Source organism: Hydra vulgaris, chromosome 12 (genome assembly GCF_038396675.1).
Source record: "Hydra vulgaris chromosome 12, alternate assembly HydraT2T_AEP".
NCBI classification, from domain to species: Eukaryota; Metazoa; Cnidaria; class Hydrozoa; order Anthoathecata; family Hydridae; genus Hydra; species Hydra vulgaris.
Genome location: NC_088931.1, coordinates 26,706,346 through 26,724,728, shown reverse-complemented (window position 1 = coordinate 26,724,728; position 18,383 = coordinate 26,706,346). Strand labels below are relative to the sequence as shown.

Below are 18,383 nucleotides of genomic sequence, written 5' to 3'. Positions count from 1 at the left end.
TGTCTTGTTAGCCTCATTTTGACTCGATACTGGGAGCTCTTTCATAAATCTTTAGCAAATTTTTTTAATCTTAATACCTAAATGTCAAATAAATTTTCAAACTGCTTTTACGCAGAGACCTTTTCAGGTTTAAAATAAAGCTTAAAAAAACTTCAGGTTCAGAATCTGCGTTTTTTGATGTTTGAGAAAGCATAAGATAAACTTCAAACATTTATATGTTTAAGTTTGTGTCAAATAAAGATGCTTTGCAAAATATTAGGATGATTAGAGCCTGGAAATAAAACAAACAAAAAAAAAGCCTAAAAATATTTTCCCCCCTGCCCCAAATGTGAGAGCAACGATTTAACAATTTTATTTATTTTTTCTATTTGTAACTAAATTCATTTTTAATAAGAAATTTCGAATATTTTGCAATTATTTCTTAGTATGCAAAAATGAGACTATTTAAAGTTTTAAAATTAAATTTGTAACCCTCTCAGTTTGAGGGCGTTACAAATTTAATATTGCCATAATTCTTGAACGCTGAAAGATTTTGTTATAAAATTGGAAATTTCTAAATTAATATGATTTTAGTTAAGATTAGTGGAAAAAAAAAAATTTATGAACTTGTTACTCTCACCTTTAGAGCAGGGGGTAAAATTAATAGGGCTTTTTTGTTCCAAACATTCCAATATTTTTACAAAATGTCCTTATTTTGACACAAGTATAAAAATATAAATGTTTAAAGTTTACTCTAAACATTTATATTTTTAGTTATGTTTAGAAGTTAGTATCTAAAACACCAAAAAAGGCTAAATCTGTCGCTGAGTTAAAATTTCATCTGCAAAGTGATTATTTAAAAAAGCAAAAAATCCCAAAAAGGAACGCATTTTATTTTGTTCTCAATGGAATACATCTCATGCACACCCAAAGTATTGTTATCTTGAAACATCTTGAGTACCTTTTAGGTCAACTTAAAACCTATAAATTGAAGCAGTGTATGGATAAAAATGTCAACTAAATAATGTGAATGAAAATGAGAAATAACTTTTAAATCAAAACTTAAGTTACAACCTTAATTTTATTATTTTTATTAGTTATTCCAGAATAGGAGGGGAAGGGCTAGAGTTATTACAAACAAATCAATAGTCAATACTCAAAATTAGGAATAAAATATTTATATTGTAGAAACTTTTAGAATTATTAAAAAATTTTTTTTTCAAGAGCATGACATTTTTGACTTTTGACACAGCTCACTGTGCTCTTGTAGATGGACTTAATGAAAAAAAAGGTTATAAGAATTCCCTCAAGAATTATATGTAGAAATATGAAGAGGTTTTTAGAGCCAAACCTGTTTTAAATTAACTTTTATTGTGTAAACAAAACATGTGTTGGGATTTAGAAATTCCTTTAAAAATGTTACACAATTTTCTATTTTTTTTTTTTTTTTTGTTTTTACATTTCATGTAAAATAAAAGGAATAACATGCTCACCTAATCGGAAAAAAATCATCAGTTGTTTTGCTAGAAAAATTTTGTGATGGTTAGTCACCTCCCTCTGGCAGATTGTCATGTAGACCAGAAGACCATTGTCATATCCAGGTCTTATTTTTACACACTTTCGATTGTGTTGAATATAGAAAGGTTAAACAAGAAAATATTTTAGGGATGAAAAAATGTTGATAAGATAAATCTTTTTTTGTTTTTGTTTAGATACAATTCGCTACCTGTCTTTACATGATAACAAATATCTACGGTATTTTTCAGGTCATACAAAAAGGTAGTTTGTTTATTTCTCACACTTTTTTATAAGTTACAAAGTTACTTTCTTCATAATAGATAATTTAAGTGGAGTAGATTCTGTTCATTAAAGCTGAGAACTTTACTATTTTTCGTTCTTGACCTTGATTGATACTCTAAAATATTTATTAGTTTTCTAAAGAAAAATGTCTCCATTTTATCAGCCTTTTAGACCTTACAGTTTATATAAAGATAGTGCTTTTAAGAAATAAGAATTATCATATTAGAAAAGAAATAAAAATTTTCTTGAAGGGGAGAGGTTCACGTAATATTACTTTACAAAAAATTTTTTATACAGTGTTGTTGCACTAAACATGTCTCCTGTTGATGACTCATTTATATCAGGATCTTTGGATCGAACAATACGTTTATGGGATCTAAGATCTAATAGCTGTCAGGTAATATTTATTTTGTATAAAGTTGTATGCAGTTGTCAGTAATTGTTTTGTTTTTTTTAATTATACAAATAAACTAAAAAAAAGTTTAGTCTACTTGTCTAAATTTTTATTTATTTGTTAGAAAAAGAACTTTTGGGTTTAGTTCAATATAACTGTCTGGTTGTTGTTATTTTTTTTTAATTTGTTCTAAAGAGAATTTGATTATTATATAAATAGTGGCTTACACTAAAGCCAGAACAAAAAATGGTTTGTTTTCATAATTGAAACCAGAACTGAAAATAGATAAAAACTCACACAAGAATCGGTAAAAAAAATTATTTATTTATTAGTTAGCACTGTATTATTTTCATGTATCTATAAAATTGTTCATTTGTATTGTCTGATCAAGCTAACTTTAAACTAAGTCTAAAGAAAAAATTTTTAAATTGGAACTTACATTTCTAGAATTATTTGTTTAAAGGCTTCAAAATAAATTGCTACTTAAAAAGTTTCTTTCCCAAAAAAATGTTTCATTGTTACTATTATTTATTATAAATTTATTTTTCAAAGATTACACTTTTTTCTTATTATAATTTTTTAAAATTGCTTACTTAAATTCTAAATGAACTTTCTCATTTAAAATTTAAGTAAGCAATTTTAAAACAAAGCAAAAATTCCCAGTGGTGTATAGAAAACATTTAGGATTTCCTTATAAATTGTTTCCAGACACAGAACAAACTAGAACTTACAATTTTTTTTTTATAATAGTGTCAAATAAAATATTTAAAAAAATTATTTTTATCTATGATGGTAATCTGCCCTGGACACTAACTGTAATAGCCTTATAATAATTCCTTATTTTTGTTCTTTTTAAAATCAAAAGGCTCTTCGTGAATTTACCACGAAGTGGGTGGAAGGGGTGTGGTTATTAGTATGGTTGCTTCTATGGTTTTTAGAATGGTTGCTTCACTTGACAATTTATAACAATTATTTTTGAACTGTAAGTAAATGTTTTATTAGAAAAGCAAATGATGCAAGAAATGATTAAGTAACATTTAATATTAAGTTGTATTTACAACTTTTTTGTTATCAAACAAACTGTATCAAAGATACTTTAAGATTGTATTTACAACTTTTTTGTTATCAAACAAACTGTATCAAAGATACTTTAAGATTGTATTTACAACTTTTTTGTTATCAAACAAACTGTATCAAAGATACTTTAAGTTGTATTTACAACTTTTTTGTTATCAAACAAACTGTATCAAAGATACTTTAAGTTGTATTTACAACTTTTTTGTTATCAAACAAACTGTATCAAAGATACTTTAAGTTGTATTTACAACTTTTTTGTTATCAAACAAACTGTATCAAAGATACTTTAAGATTGTATTTACAACTTTTTTGTTATCAAACAAACTGTATCAAAGATACTTTAAGATTGTATTTACAACTTTTTTGTTATCAAACAAACTGTATCAAAGATACTTTAAGTTGTATTTACAACTTTTTTGTTATCAAACAAACTGTATCAAAGATACTTTAAGTTGTATTTACAACTTTTTTGTTATCAAACAAACTGTATTAAAGATACTTTAAGTTGTATTTACAACTTTTTTGTTATCAAACAAACTGTATCAAAGATACTTTAAGTTGTATTTACAACTTTTTTGTTATCAAACAAACTGTATCAAAGATACTTTAAGTTGTATTTACAACTTTTTTGTTATCAAACAAACTGTATCAAAGATACTTTAAGTTGTATTTACAACTTTTTTGTTATCAAACAAACTGTATCAAAGATACTTTAAGTTGTATTTACAACTTTTTTGTTATCAAACAAACTGTATCAAAGATACTTTAAGTTGTATTTACAACTTTTTTGTTATCAAACAAACTGTATCAAAGATACTTTAAGTTGTATTTGCAACTTTTTTGTTATCAAACAAACTGTATCAAAGATACTTTAAGTTGTATTTACAACTTTTTTGTTATCAAACAAACTGTATCAAAGATACTTTAAGTTGTATTTACAACTTTTTTGTTATCAAACAAACTGTATCAAAGATACTTTAAGTTGTATTTACAACTTTTTTGTTATCAAACAAACTGTATCAAAGATACTTTAAGTTGTATTTACAACTTTTTTGTTATCAAACAAACTGTATCAAAGATACTTTAAGTTGTATTTACAACTTTTTTGTTATCAAACAAACTGTATCAAAGATACTTTAAGTTGTATTTACAACTTTTTTGTTATCAAACAAACTGTATCAAAGATACTTTAAGTTGTATTTACAACTTTTTTGTTATCAAACAAACTGTATCAAAGATACTTTAAGTTGTATTTACAACTTTTTTGTTATCAAACAAACTGTATCAAAGATACTTTAAGTTGTATTTACAACTTTTTTGTTATCAAACAAACTGTATCAAAGATACTTTAAGTTGTATTTACAACTTTTTTGTTATCAAACAAACTGTATCAAAGATACTTTAAGTTGTATTTACAACTTTTTTGTTATCAAACAAACTGTATCAAAGATACTTTAAGTTGTATTTACAACTTTTTTGTTATCAAACAAACTGTATCAAAGATACTTTAAGTTGTATTTACAACTTTTTTGTTATCAAACAAACTGTATCAAAGATACTTTAAGTTGTATTTACAACTTTTTTGTTATCAAACAAACTGTATCAAAGATACTTTAAGATTGTATTTACAACTTTTTTGTTATCAAACAAACTGTATCAAAGATACTTTAAGTTGTATTTACAACTTTTTTGTTATCAAACAAACTGTATCAAAGATACTTTAAGTTGTATTTACAACTTTTTTGTTATCAAACAAACTGTATCAAAGATACTTTAAGTTGTATTTACAACTTTTTTGTTATCAAACAAACTGTATCAAAGATACTTTAAGTTGTATTTACAACTTTTTTGTTATCAAACAAACTGTATCAAAGATACTTTAAGTTGTATTTACAACTTTTTTGTTATCAAACAAACTGTATCAAAGATACTTTAAGTTGTATTTACAACTTTTTTGTTATCAAACAAACTGTATCAAAGATACTTTAAGTTGTATTTACAACTTTTTTGTTATCAAACAAACTGTATCAAAGATACTTTAAGTTGTATTTACAACTTTTTTGTTATCAAACAAACTGTATCAAAGATACTTTAAGTTGTATTTACAACTTTTTTGTTATCAAACAAACTGTATCAAAGATACTTTAAGTTGTATTTACAACTTTTTTGTTATCAAACAAACTGTATCAAAGATACTTTAAGTTGTATTTACAACTTTTTTGTTATCAAACAAACTGTATCAAAGATACTTTAAGTTGTATTTACAACTTTTTTGTTATCAAACAAACTGTATCAAAGATACTTTAAGTTGTATTTACAACTTTTTTGTTATCAAACAAACTGTATCAAAGATACTTTAAGTTGTATTTACAACTTTTTTGTTATCAAACAAACTGTATCAAAGATACTTTAAGTTGTATTTACAACTTTTTTGTTATCAAACAAACTGTATCAAAGATACTTTAAGTTGTATTTACAACTTTTTTGTTATCAAACAAACTGTATCAAAGATACTTTAAGTTGTATTTACAACTTTTTTGTTATCAAACAAACTGTATCAAAGATACTTTAAGTTGTATTTACAACTTTTTTGTTATCAAACAAACTGTATCAAAGATACTTTAAGTTGTATTTACAACTTTTTTGTTATCAAACAAACTGTATCAAAGATACTTTAAGTTGTATTTACAACTTTTTTGTTATCAAACAAACTGTATCAAAGATACTTTAAGTTGTATTTACAACTTTTTTGTTATCAAACAAACTGTATCAAAGATACTTTAAGTTGTATTTACAACTTTTTTGTTATCAAACAAACTGTATCAAAGATACTTTAAGTTGTATTTACAACTTTTTTGTTATCAAACAAACTGTATCAAAGATACTTTAAGTTGTATTTACAACTTTTTTGTTATCAAACAAACTGTATCAAAGATACTTTAAGTTGTATTTACAACTTTTTTGTTATCAAACAAGCTGTATCAAAGATACTTTAAGATTGTATTTACAACTTAATATTTTGTTATCAAACAAACTGTATCAAAGATACTTTAAGATTGTATTTACAACTTAATATTTTGTTATCAAACAAACTGTATCAAAGATACTTTAAGATTGTATTTACAACTTAATATTTTGTTATCAAACAAACTGTATCAAAGATACTTTAAGTTGTATTTACAACTTAATATTTTGTTATCAAACAAACTGTATCAAAGATACTTTAAGTTGTATTTACAACTTAATATTTTGTTATCAAACAAACTGTATCAAAGATACTTTACAGCCTAATATTTTGTTATCAAACAAACTGTATCAAAGATACTTTACAACCTAATATTTTGTTATCAAACAAACTGTATCAAAGATACTTTACAACTTAATATTTTGTTATACAAACTGTATCAAAGATACTTTAAGATTGCTTTTATGCTACTTGTAAATTCCTTAGTTTTTGCCCCATAGAAATTTTTTCTCCCATGCTAATTAGAAAGTAGTAGGTCTTAATTATTATCTTGATTGTGAGCATTGTAAAGTTTATTACAATTTCAACAGAGCTGTTGAATGCATCAGCACAGTTGGTGAAAACTCTAAACTGGTCAACATACTCCTGAGTTTTCTCTTACTAATTATGTGAGATTTTAAAGCTAAAAGTCAAGAGCCTTTAACAAAATATCTGAATGTCTGAACAGTTCAGGAACAAGTTTTGAGAAGAGCACCATCTTTTTTCTTTGCAATAGAAAGATCTTGGTCTAGAAGAAAAAGCAGAACATCTAGGTACTGTTTGTTCTTATAAAACTAATATGATATTGATGCCGCAACAATTTAAAGTATTTGATATTCAATATTTCGAATCTTAAATAATAGATAACCTTCGCCATAAAATGCACATGGGGCATGTACTTTAGAGTCTGTCAACATTTTTAGGACTTTCTAAGAGTTCATAAGTTTTGATGGTTTTAACTTTTCTGGGAAAAATTCAGTCAGTTTTGATGGTTTTAACTTTTCTGGCAAAAATTCAGTCAGTTTTGATGGTTTTAACTTTTCTGGCAAAAATTCAGTCAGCTTTGATGGTTTTAACTTTTCTGGCAAAAATTCAGTCAGTTTTGATGGTTTTAACTTTTCTGGCAAAAATTCAGTCAGTTTTGATGGTTTTAACTTTTCTGGCAAAAATTCAGTCAGTTTTGATGGTTTTAACTTTTCTGGCAAAAATTCAGTCAGTTTTGATGGTTTTAACTTTTCTGGCAAAAATTCAGTCAGTTTTGATGGTTTTAACTTTTCTGGCAAAAATTTGTTGAATAAGTGTAAAAATGCATATATAAGTTTTGATGGTTGTAGTCTTTTCTGGCAAAAATGTGTTGGTTATGTTTTTTTTATAAAGTGTTATCTTTATAAAAAAAAGCATAATTTTTCAGTTTTGATGGTCTGGATATCCTTCTTTTTAAGAAAGAAATCCAGAAGAGATTACAAGGAGCCATTAAAACTGACTCTTATGTACATTCTAACACTTAGCCAATACATTTTCCTCGAAAAAGTTTACAAAATAAGTTTTACTTTTTGTGTCATTTAAGTTTGTTGAAACCATTTTATTAAGTTTCTTGAGAGTTTTTTCCAATGTTAAATTTTTTTGCAGAAATGTTTGAGATGTATTTCATAAATATTAAATGTCTCCTGCAAGCCAGCTCTAGTAAAATTGTTTTTTGTTTATGGCTAAACCTGACATTGGTACTAAAAATATGAAAATTGGTATAATTTTTCTATTAAAAGCCTTTGGGTAAAAATGTTTTACTTTTACTATTTTTAAAATTGTTTAACATTTTGTTGAATAAATTTCTTTGAGCTTTTGGAATAGTTGATTGAAACAATGAGAGGTCAGCCACATCTCAATGAGAGTCTATGACTAAACCTGTGCATTTTATGCACATGTTTAGACATAGATTTAGGCCATGTATTAAATCTTTGATAAGATATCTTTATATACTGATGTTATGGCGATATCTTGTTTTTAAATTGTCAGGTGATGTTGTCTTGAGTGTGTTTGCTGATCTTAAAATAACCATATAACTCATCATCTCCCATTTTGCAGTAAGTTTATGTCTTTTCAAAAATATTTGCTCTATCTAAAAACACAACAAGAATTAATGATAGACTACAAATTTCATTAAAAAAAACTTTCTTGTTGAAGTTTTTCTGTTTAAAGTTTAAAAATTTTTGGAAATTACATGGAATTTTTAGGTGAAAAAGTAAAAATAATTTGTTTTTAAATAAGTGCTTACTAAGAAGTATGTAATAAGAAAAAAATGGTTGCAAAATAAAATAAAAATTTTGTACGCGTGCACAAATACTATAGATAAATAATAAACTCATTTTTCTAGCATACTTAGATACTGAGAATATTTTGAATCTTTGTCCCAAATCTGCCACTGTTGTACTTATTCATTGTCATTTAACCTATAGCAGATGCTGTTTGAGATGATTTCCCAGTCGATGATTCTGCTTCTGTTCCACTATTCACGCCACTTACTCTTCTTACAGTAGAAACCTTTTGATATTTTTTTGGAGAAACACTCAACGACACCTAAGTCTTCATTTTGATGTTTTTAAATATTAACCATGCTTCAGAAACAGAGCTTTTCCATTTTATTGCAGCAAATGAGTAAAAATGCATACACATTCTGCTTTGTTGTTGTCTGAAAGTTCTTAAGGGACCCATTCAGTCATCTTTGAGACTTTTTAAAATTTTTTGAGACTACAAGCGATTGTTGACCGGTTAACATTGAAGTCATTAGCTAGCATTTTTGTTGTCAGCCTTTTGTCTTCTTCCATGTTCACTAAAAGAGCTTGGTTGTTGAGCTTTGATAATTGTTTGATCTTAAACCATCACTCAACTTTCGTTCATTGTTCTCTTGCAAAAAAGTCCATTGAAGTCATGAAATGATTCTGCCGTTTTTCTACCATTCTTGAAGAGGTGGCATTATGTGGCAAGAGTAAGAGGTAGAGCATTATGTGACGAATATGAAGATAATTTTCAATATGCATTTCTGTAAATGAGAAATGATTATTTTTATGAAAAAGTAATAAACCAAATGCCAATTTTTTCATCAACAAAAAAAGTGAAAAAAAGCTGCAATAATTATGTATCAGCCTATTATATTCACAGGCTTTGCTATAAAATTTTATTGCATAACAAAAATGCAATAAAATGCAACACCAATTAATATAACTTTAACACAGCTTTGATATTTATATCGTTAAAAGTTAAGTTGCGTCATTTAGCGTATTTTAAAGTACTGCGTTGTAATTTAATTTAATTTTAAACCGCGTTTAAAATTAAATTAAATTACACCCCAGTACTTTAAAATACGCATTCTTTATATTACTTAAAATAATCATATACTTAACATACTATTTTGTTTGTTTATCACAGTTTATTTATTTTATTTTTTATATATTTAATGTAATATTTTAAAATAAAGATTATAAACAATTTATAGATAGATTTTATCAGTTACCAATAAGGTATTCATAAACGTATTTTATGTTCATTAATAAATTATGTGAAAAAAACTTTACACCATATTGAATTAATAAAGAACAAAAAATTTTGAATACATTTGTGAAAAGAATTCTCTTAAAAATTTTAAAAATTTTTAAGAGAATTCTTAAAATTTTTTTTTATTTGCTTTCAAATAATTTAATCTATAATGGAGACTTATGTTTTATGTAATGAATTAGTTAGCAGATGATAAGAAAAAAAAATTCTTTAATAAATATTGCAAAACTATTTTACATTCCTTTGAATCTAAATTTTATATTCTACAGTTTACTATTTTACATTCCATCAAAACTAAATTTAAACTTTTAAAATTAAATTAAATTTTAAGTCTTTTAAAATAAAAAATTTTTATAAAATTTATTCTGTTTTTTTAAAAAAATAATCACAGTTGTGGTTAAAATGCTTTTTTTTACAATCTAATATTTTCTGAATAAACATCACATAAAGGATATTAAAAGATAAAAAAAAGTTTGTGCTTAATGTAAAACTGCTGAACGGGTACGCAAATCGCCATTTTGTACATAAAATGTGAGCTGCATAATGCTTCTTAACAAGGCCTGATATACTAAAGTATACACATGTTGTTTAAATAAAAATTTTATATAGAAATGTAATTATTATGCTACTAACACCCTTCGATAGTTAGAACACTTCCTCGTCAGTTTGAAATTTAAATCAATATATAAAGTTATGGTTAACACATTTAATAAAGTTTGTATAGTTGTAAATTCTTTTTTTTTTTTTTTTTTGTATTCTAAAGTAGTTTTTTTAAATTAATTTTATTTCATTAACAGGGTATAATGCATGTAAGTGGTAGACCTGTAACATCATTTGATCCTGAAGGGTTAATATTTGCAGCAGGTGTTGACTCTGAAGTAATTCGACTTTATGATATTAGAACATTTGATAAAGTAAGTTTGTTTAATAAAAATTATAAATAATAAAGATGAATTTAATTAAACCTGAATTGATAATAAAACTTTTACAAATAAGTTTTAAGTTTTTATATTTATTAATTATTTATTATTTTATTAAGGTAATTACTTTTTTCCCCTTAAATATATTTTTTATTTAAGGGAAAAATACAAAAAAACTTTTTGTATTTAAGGGGAAAAAAAAATATTTTAAATCAAAAAAGAATAAAACAAAGAAAAAAAAGGAACATTTTGGAGTTTTTCAAGGATCTTCTAGAAAATTGAAATAGGCCATTTCAACTACTGCAAGTAATTGGAAGAGAATCTTGAGAAATTATATTTTTTTAAAACCTTGATTTTTACCTTTTTTTTAATTTGCATTAAATTTGTCATATTCAGTTTATGAGTTTTGCTGATTCGAAAAGAATCTAAGTTTCTTTAAAAAATTAAACAAATTTTATTTACATAATTTAGCCATATTAGAATTTAGGGTTGTTTGATGGCAGATATCAGCCATTATTTTTAGAGATCTGAGCCATCCATTTAACAAAGTTATGAATGAAAAGACATTAAACATCAGAAAATTCCCTTTTTAGTGATGACCATTTTTGAGCATCATCATTTTTATTATTTGTATAATATTTTATGACAAATATAGTATATAGTGTGTAATATAGAATTAACAACTTAAAAAACATGAAACACTTGTTTCATGCAAAATAACTTGTGAATTCTTTATAATGTTTATATCAAACATCTGATTGACGCACCTTTTAATTAACAAACATTTCAACAGGGTTAGTACCATTTTTAAATGTATACAATAATTTAAACAAAATCAATTAAATTTTGCCTAAATTAATGTATAAAAAGTTTGTTTATGCTGTGAAACTCTCTGAATGTTGACTTTTTTATGTTTTAAATTGGATTCATATCTGATGAACTTCTAGGCCATAGAAGATTGGAAATTTTTTATCAAGTTAATCATTGACCAGGCCAGATGACATATTCTGGATCAGAAATGTAGCAAACAATTTGAATTAGTAACTCGATTTTTTAAAGATCTAAGTTGCATATGAGAAAGTAAAAGACAACAGCAATGTGTTCTTTAAAATAATACGATTTATCTTAGTTTTCTCTGAACTGTAGTTTGCCATAACAAATGTTGGCGGTCCTTGGTCTACTAGAGATATTTAGCTTTTTGATTATTCAGCAGTGGCTACTTGCTTGGTCCTAAAAAAATAAAACCTGATTGGGTAAGATAGGAGTTTACACAACTGTTAAAAACCTTGATATTATTTGGCTCTAATTTGCATTAAAGTTGATCTTCGTTTTTCTTGTGTATTCAAAACATAATATAAAACTGCAATATATTTTAGAATATATTTTGTAATGTTTATAGTTTTGCAGATATGTCAAATTCTTATAAACTTGTTATGAAATCACAGTTTTATAAGAATTTGACTATTGATAAATCAATATTAAAATTAATGTTTTTTTTGGTAAGTTTTAAAGCTTATCAAGGACTTTATGAATATATAATTGCTCATGTCACTGTTTACCTGGTTCTCTTATAGCAATTATAATAATATAAGTAAATTTTTTTAAGCGCTTTAAGTAATTAATCAATTAGTTTAAATGTCATCATCAGGATGTTTTAGGTGTCATCATGGTGATGTCATGATTTCATCATCAGGTTGATGTCATGATGTCATCATCAGGTTGATGTCATGATGTCATCATCAGGTGAAACATTTTAATATCAGTTTAGAGATTTAAAAAAATCAAAAATTTCACTTCACAAAGTAAATAATTATTTATTTTATTAAAAATAAAATATTAAACTATATATTTGTATGATTTCGAATGAATCTTTATTATTTATAATTAATCTTAATTCTAAAAAAATTATTTTTTAAACAGTTTTTATTGATCTCAGGATTAATGAAATTTATATTTGTGGAGAAATGGATGCCCCTGAATTTATTTAATGAATTTGCAGAGAACATTTTGTCAAGTCTTTAATAATTTTTTGATAAAATTTTTGATTAAAAATTCTAAAATTATTATGTAGTTTTTTTATTAATGGTTATTATTATGAGTAATTGTACTAAAAATCAAATTAATGAGTTTATCATTCATATCTAATAAAAAAAGCATAAAATGTCAGCCATTATAAAAACACACTGACATGTTTCTTACTTTTAATATTTAGATTCTGGCTTCCCATCTTAGATGGCATACAAAAAAAAAAAAAGAATACAAAATAACGAATCACTAAACTTGTTTAAAAAAAATAAAAATAGTATGTTTTTTGTTGTTGTTGTTCACACAATTTTGATCAAAAAGTTTCAGTTTATATATATATTTGATAAGTATAACAATTCATTCAAAACTTATAATGGGATTAAAGTTGCCTAGGCGAAATTAAATTCTACAAATAATAAACTGTATAAAAGCTTTAACTGTTACGACATTATTTTGTTTTATTAATTAAAAATCACTTAACAAAGTACTAATTTTGAGGTTTATGGTTGTAGCTATTTATTTTTAAATTATGCTTGAACAATTTCTTTAACCCTTTGATTTTATCACTAATTAAATAGGAAAACTTGGTAGTTCTGATCAAACTTTGAACTATTTTGTTATATCACTGCAATATCATGCTTGCATCAATTTATAAGATAAGTTTAGATTATTTCTTGCATTTTAAATCCCATCACATTAAACATGAAAAGTTGTATAACCCATAGAAGTATAGTTTACCTGGTGCAATCAATTTAGTGTGAACACCAAATTGGATCACCTAGAAAAATTTTTACAAAAAAAGCTTTGAATTGGTAGTGCACATGCATTTTTTGACGGACAGCTTTAAAAACCAAGATAGTTTGTAGTATTTTCTAAGAGAGAAGAAGATGATCAGATGATCATCAATAAGATAAGTGGTGTTGCTCTATTAAGACAAGAAAAACAGCCATGATCTATTGTAGAGAGTAGAAAAAGTGAGTGTATTGGAGAAGGTTTGTCAAAGAAATACCCATACCTAGTCAAAAACACAACTCCAGTCACATACTAATAATAACATTACTTCAACTCAATTAAAATCAATCAAAAGAGTTTTAAGAAAATGAAAATGAATATTTATCTCAAATTTATATTTATATTAATTATTGGTTAAATTTCAGTTATTTTTTTATTATAACAATATGTTCTATTTTGTAATTAAACTTTTAAAAAAAGGAATAATCAGGTATAAGTTCATTTATTACCATTATAACAGGGTTGTCACTCTACTTGGATAAAATTTTTAAAACTTGTGAAAAATATGTTTTATTTATTTATTTGTTGCAAACTGTTTACTAAAGTATGAGTTGCAACCCTGATAGGGTTTGCAACTCATACTGTAACTGGTATAGGGTTGTCTATAATTATAACTTTTATTAAGAAATTATTTATAGTACAACTATCTTTTATCTTTTTATTAAGGGTCCATTTGCTACATTTAATCTGCCCTTAGCTGACGCTGGTATAGAGTTAACAGCTATAAAGTTTAGTAATGATGGAAAAAAGTTTATTGTTCCTACAACAAATGGCTCTGTCTACTTATTAGATGCATTTCAAGGAAATCTATTGCATACATTTTCTGTATGTATTTGTTAATCTGTTGAATTACAGGGTTTGTAGTTCTTAACTATATCAAGTTACTTATATTATAAATTTGTATGTATAGTTTAACATGTTTAATGTAAAAAAAAAAAAAATAGAAATTATTTCTAACAATTAATGTTGATTTTAAAAAGTTATAAGAATGTTTTATAATTTAAAAATAATTTAAATTATTAATATATTTATGTTTTATAATTTAATAAGTACTAATTGCATTAATGCTTTTTAAAAGTATTACTCAGGTAAAAAGTATTAAATTTAATAAATTTCTCTTGAAATAAAGTTCTTCATTTTAACTCTCTACATTTAGGGTTTATCTCAAGGCAGCACTGCGTCAACATACTTAGAAGCTTCTTTTTCTCCTGACTCACAATATGTCCTTTCAGGTATTTTAAATATCTTGAATTATATTTTTATATTTTAAATGAAATAAAATAATTTTTTTTAAGTTTTAGTTTGGTCATGTCTTTGCACAAAAAAATTTTTCAGCACAATGAAATTTTCAAATAAACACTTACAAAATGTAGATATTATTTAATATTTATTAGGTAGACAAAATCATGTTGGCTTTAGATAGACAAAATTGTTTTGACTTTGAGATAGACTAAATCATTTTGGCCATAGGGTTAAATTAAGTGATAGTTAACCTTTGGAAATTTCCAATGATAACTTACATTTTATTGCATAAAACACTTTTTACTTTTAAATGAAAAATAATGTAAGAATAATTTTACATAATTTAGAAAAAATTTACATAATTTACATAAAATTAGATAAGCTAAACTGGCTTTCAATAACTAGATGAGCCAAACTGGCTTTTTAATTATTTTATAACTAGATATGCTAAACTGGCTTTATGAGTCACAAGTTTATTGTTTTAATAAGAGATCATGCTATTGGTTCTTTTTTTGTTTGTTTGTTTTATTTTTGTTTGTTTTTTACCCCTCCTGATATTTATATTTTTATGTCAAATTTTTTTTTTTTTCCATGGATGGTTAGTCTTCCATTTATTTTTATGTCTTTTACACAAAACTGACGAAGGAAATTTTCTGATACCACACAGACCTACTTTTAACGCCTCAATAGAATGTTACTTATGAATTTTTATAAACATATTAGTTTAAGTTGATGGGTTAATTCTAAAACATTGTATGTCCAAATTTGGGCTATATTGAGTTATGAATGTTAAAATGTCAATCTCTGCACCCTCTACTATCTACCAAATTATAGGGAGTGGATGAGATATCCACAATAAAACAACAATTATAATATATTTTTAAATATTTGAATTTATATACGAGTTTAAACTTTTAAAATCATTTTTCTCACAACTTCCTAAAATGGACAATGTTTTAGAATTAACCCATCAAAGTATTTTCCATTATTACAATACTAGTATAAATTTCAAAATTATAAAAATATTAAATTGTTTTTTTAAGTAAGTAAAATATGATAACAATCTTTGATAAGTTACTTTAAACATTTCTTCTTTATTCAAACAATATGTTGTCATAAGCAGGATGTAATTTGTCTGATATTAGATGCAAAAGTAGATAAAATTAATCTGCTTAATAGCAACTGATTAGTTAACCAAATCTATATTTGATAAATAATAAAGGAAAACCATTAAAAGTTGATAATATATAATTGATAAAGCAGTAGAATATTGAAAAGAAATTTTTTTCTTCTAAAATTTCTTCTAAAATTCTTCTAAAAATTTTTTTTCTAAAATTTTTTTATCTAAAATTTGACATTCAAAAAGATTTAGATATTAAAAAAGCATACACTTTAGTTTCATTAGAAATATGTTTAAGTCAAATTAAATTATTTAAAAAATTAGCTTTCCCATTGATATTTAAATTATTTTTCCATTGAATTGGGTACTAAGTTGGTGGTAATACTGCTTAATTTTTACTGTAATAATTTTATCTGAATTAAATGCACTTCTCTAATATTTTTTTTCAGTCAATATAATATTTGGCATTTGTACATATTTTTTTACATTGCATTAGTTTCCTTGACATAAATATTCTTTCCAGTTAAATTATTTTGAATTTTTTCTTATTTTCTTTTTTTTAATATAAAAAAAGCAAAATAGTTGGTGTTTTATCTGGTTCCTAATGTTTTATGCGGTACCCAACCTTTTGTTTTGGTTCCTTGTACTTTATATAGTTCCAAATAATTCAAGTCAGGTCAGGATCATTATTTCTTTGATTTAATTGTAGTATTATACATTAGCAGTAGGGTAATGTATAATCCAGTACTAGCCTGACACATGCATTGCTGTCCTGTTGACATGCTGACATGCCTGACACATGCATTGCTGTCCATTGCTGACTCACTTTTATACCAAAGGCTAGGAGAAATTAACTTTATACTATCCTGCCTAAGAGCTCTTGGTTGAGTAAAGGCTTTGAGATGAGGTCTTAATAAAAATAAGTCTAACTGCGTTGCCTGCTGTCTTGTTGAAGACCTTCTAGATAAGACTTAAGAACTAATCATCCTTTCTCATTTAAATGGCTGGTCTAAATGTAAACCTTTTGTCTTTCTCAATCATTTGCCCAGATAATTATATTTTTCAGATAATCTAAAACAATCACCATCTCTCCTCAATTCATGCCTTTTCTCTGACCCTAGCTTGTGCTTCACTTAATTTTTCCTTGCTCTCCTTTAGATGATTTAAATCATGCTACGGTCTCAGTAAAAGTTTTATCTTGTCTTTTTTCTACATCTTATTCACCCTTATGCTATTATGTTATTGCATTTTTTACTACTATCTGATTATAAGGATTCTAATAAGGGTTCTTTTTGTGGTTTTCTGTGCAATAGTCTTTATGCTGGTGCTTTTGTTTTTATTCTTCTGAAAAATTGCTTCTAAACCCAACCAACTAAACAACTTCTAAAAAACCTACTGGATTTAGGTTTGGAAGCCAATATAATCTCCTTAATTTAGATAAGCACAGGCACTTTTATTCCTTCTTTTCAGTTTCACATCAAAATTCCATCTACTCTATGGCTCTCATGAGTATGGCTCTTCTTCTCTATTCTCCTCCTTATGTCTTTTTCTTTCTTGTGCAGCTACTATTTTTAATTGTAATCATTTCTTTAATATTTTTACTTGGATAACTTTTTTTGAAACCAATCTTCCTATGATTAGATGAAATTAATGCAAAAAGATATTTTCTAATGCTAAGCTCACTATTGTCAGATTACTAAATCTTGTATTTCAGAACTCAGAAATTAGATTTTAGAAACTTTTTAACAAAAATAATTCTGAATTTTGATAATTCATACACATGTTAGATTTTATAACCTCTACCAAGGTGTAACTGTTGCAAAGATCTTTTCTTTTAATTCATTTCTTAAATCTAATGACCACTTTTCTAACATCCCAGAGAAACAGTTTAATCCATTGTTAAATACTTTAATCACTCTGGCTTTTGATGATGAACTTATTTCTCACTTCTTGCTGAATCTTGTTTAAGACTGATCTTGTTTGTTCCTAATGGCAGGAAAATAGCTTCTTTGCAGTTTAATCCTAATGGCTGGAAAATGGTTTCTTTGAAGTTTGTTCCTAATGGCTGGGAAATGGCTTCTCTGCAGTTTTTTCCTAATGGCCTGAAAGTGGCTTATTTGCAGTTTGTTCTTAATGGCTGGAAAATGGCTTCTTTGCAGTTTTTTCCTATTTTATTATTTGCAATTTAATCTTAGTCTTTCACCAAAACAAGTAACTTGAGAATGTTTTTTTTATCATCACAAGAAATAGATGTGAAAAACTATTGTCCAATTCTAATGTAAAAAGTATATTTTTTATATAAGTCAGTTTTGTTACCTATCCTAAAATAAAGCAGAGAACTTTTTCCCTAATTCATCTTTTGAATCTAATGACTACACTCCTGACACTCCTCCTAAACTCCTCCTAACATCCCAGTTAAACAGGTTAATCCAATTTAGGCATTGGAATCATTTTGTATTCTGTTGCTTAAGTTATTTCTCA

At 25.5% G+C, this 18,383-nt stretch overlaps 1 protein-coding gene across 1 annotated transcript in view; it reads left to right on the top strand.

The window, feature by feature from the left end:
• Positions 1-18,383, top strand: part of LOC100206133 (WD repeat-containing protein 82) — a 40,001-nt gene that overhangs the window by 10,914 nt on the left and 10,704 nt on the right. Inside the window, exons 3-7 of the mRNA XM_065812738.1 lie at positions 1,692-1,758; positions 2,077-2,176; positions 10,601-10,717; positions 14,207-14,365; positions 14,697-14,772. Coding sequence (XP_065668810.1) covers positions 1,692-1,758; positions 2,077-2,176; positions 10,601-10,717; positions 14,207-14,365; positions 14,697-14,772 — 519 coding nt within the window. The remainder of the gene's footprint in view (positions 1-1,691; positions 1,759-2,076; positions 2,177-10,600; positions 10,718-14,206; positions 14,366-14,696; positions 14,773-18,383) is intronic.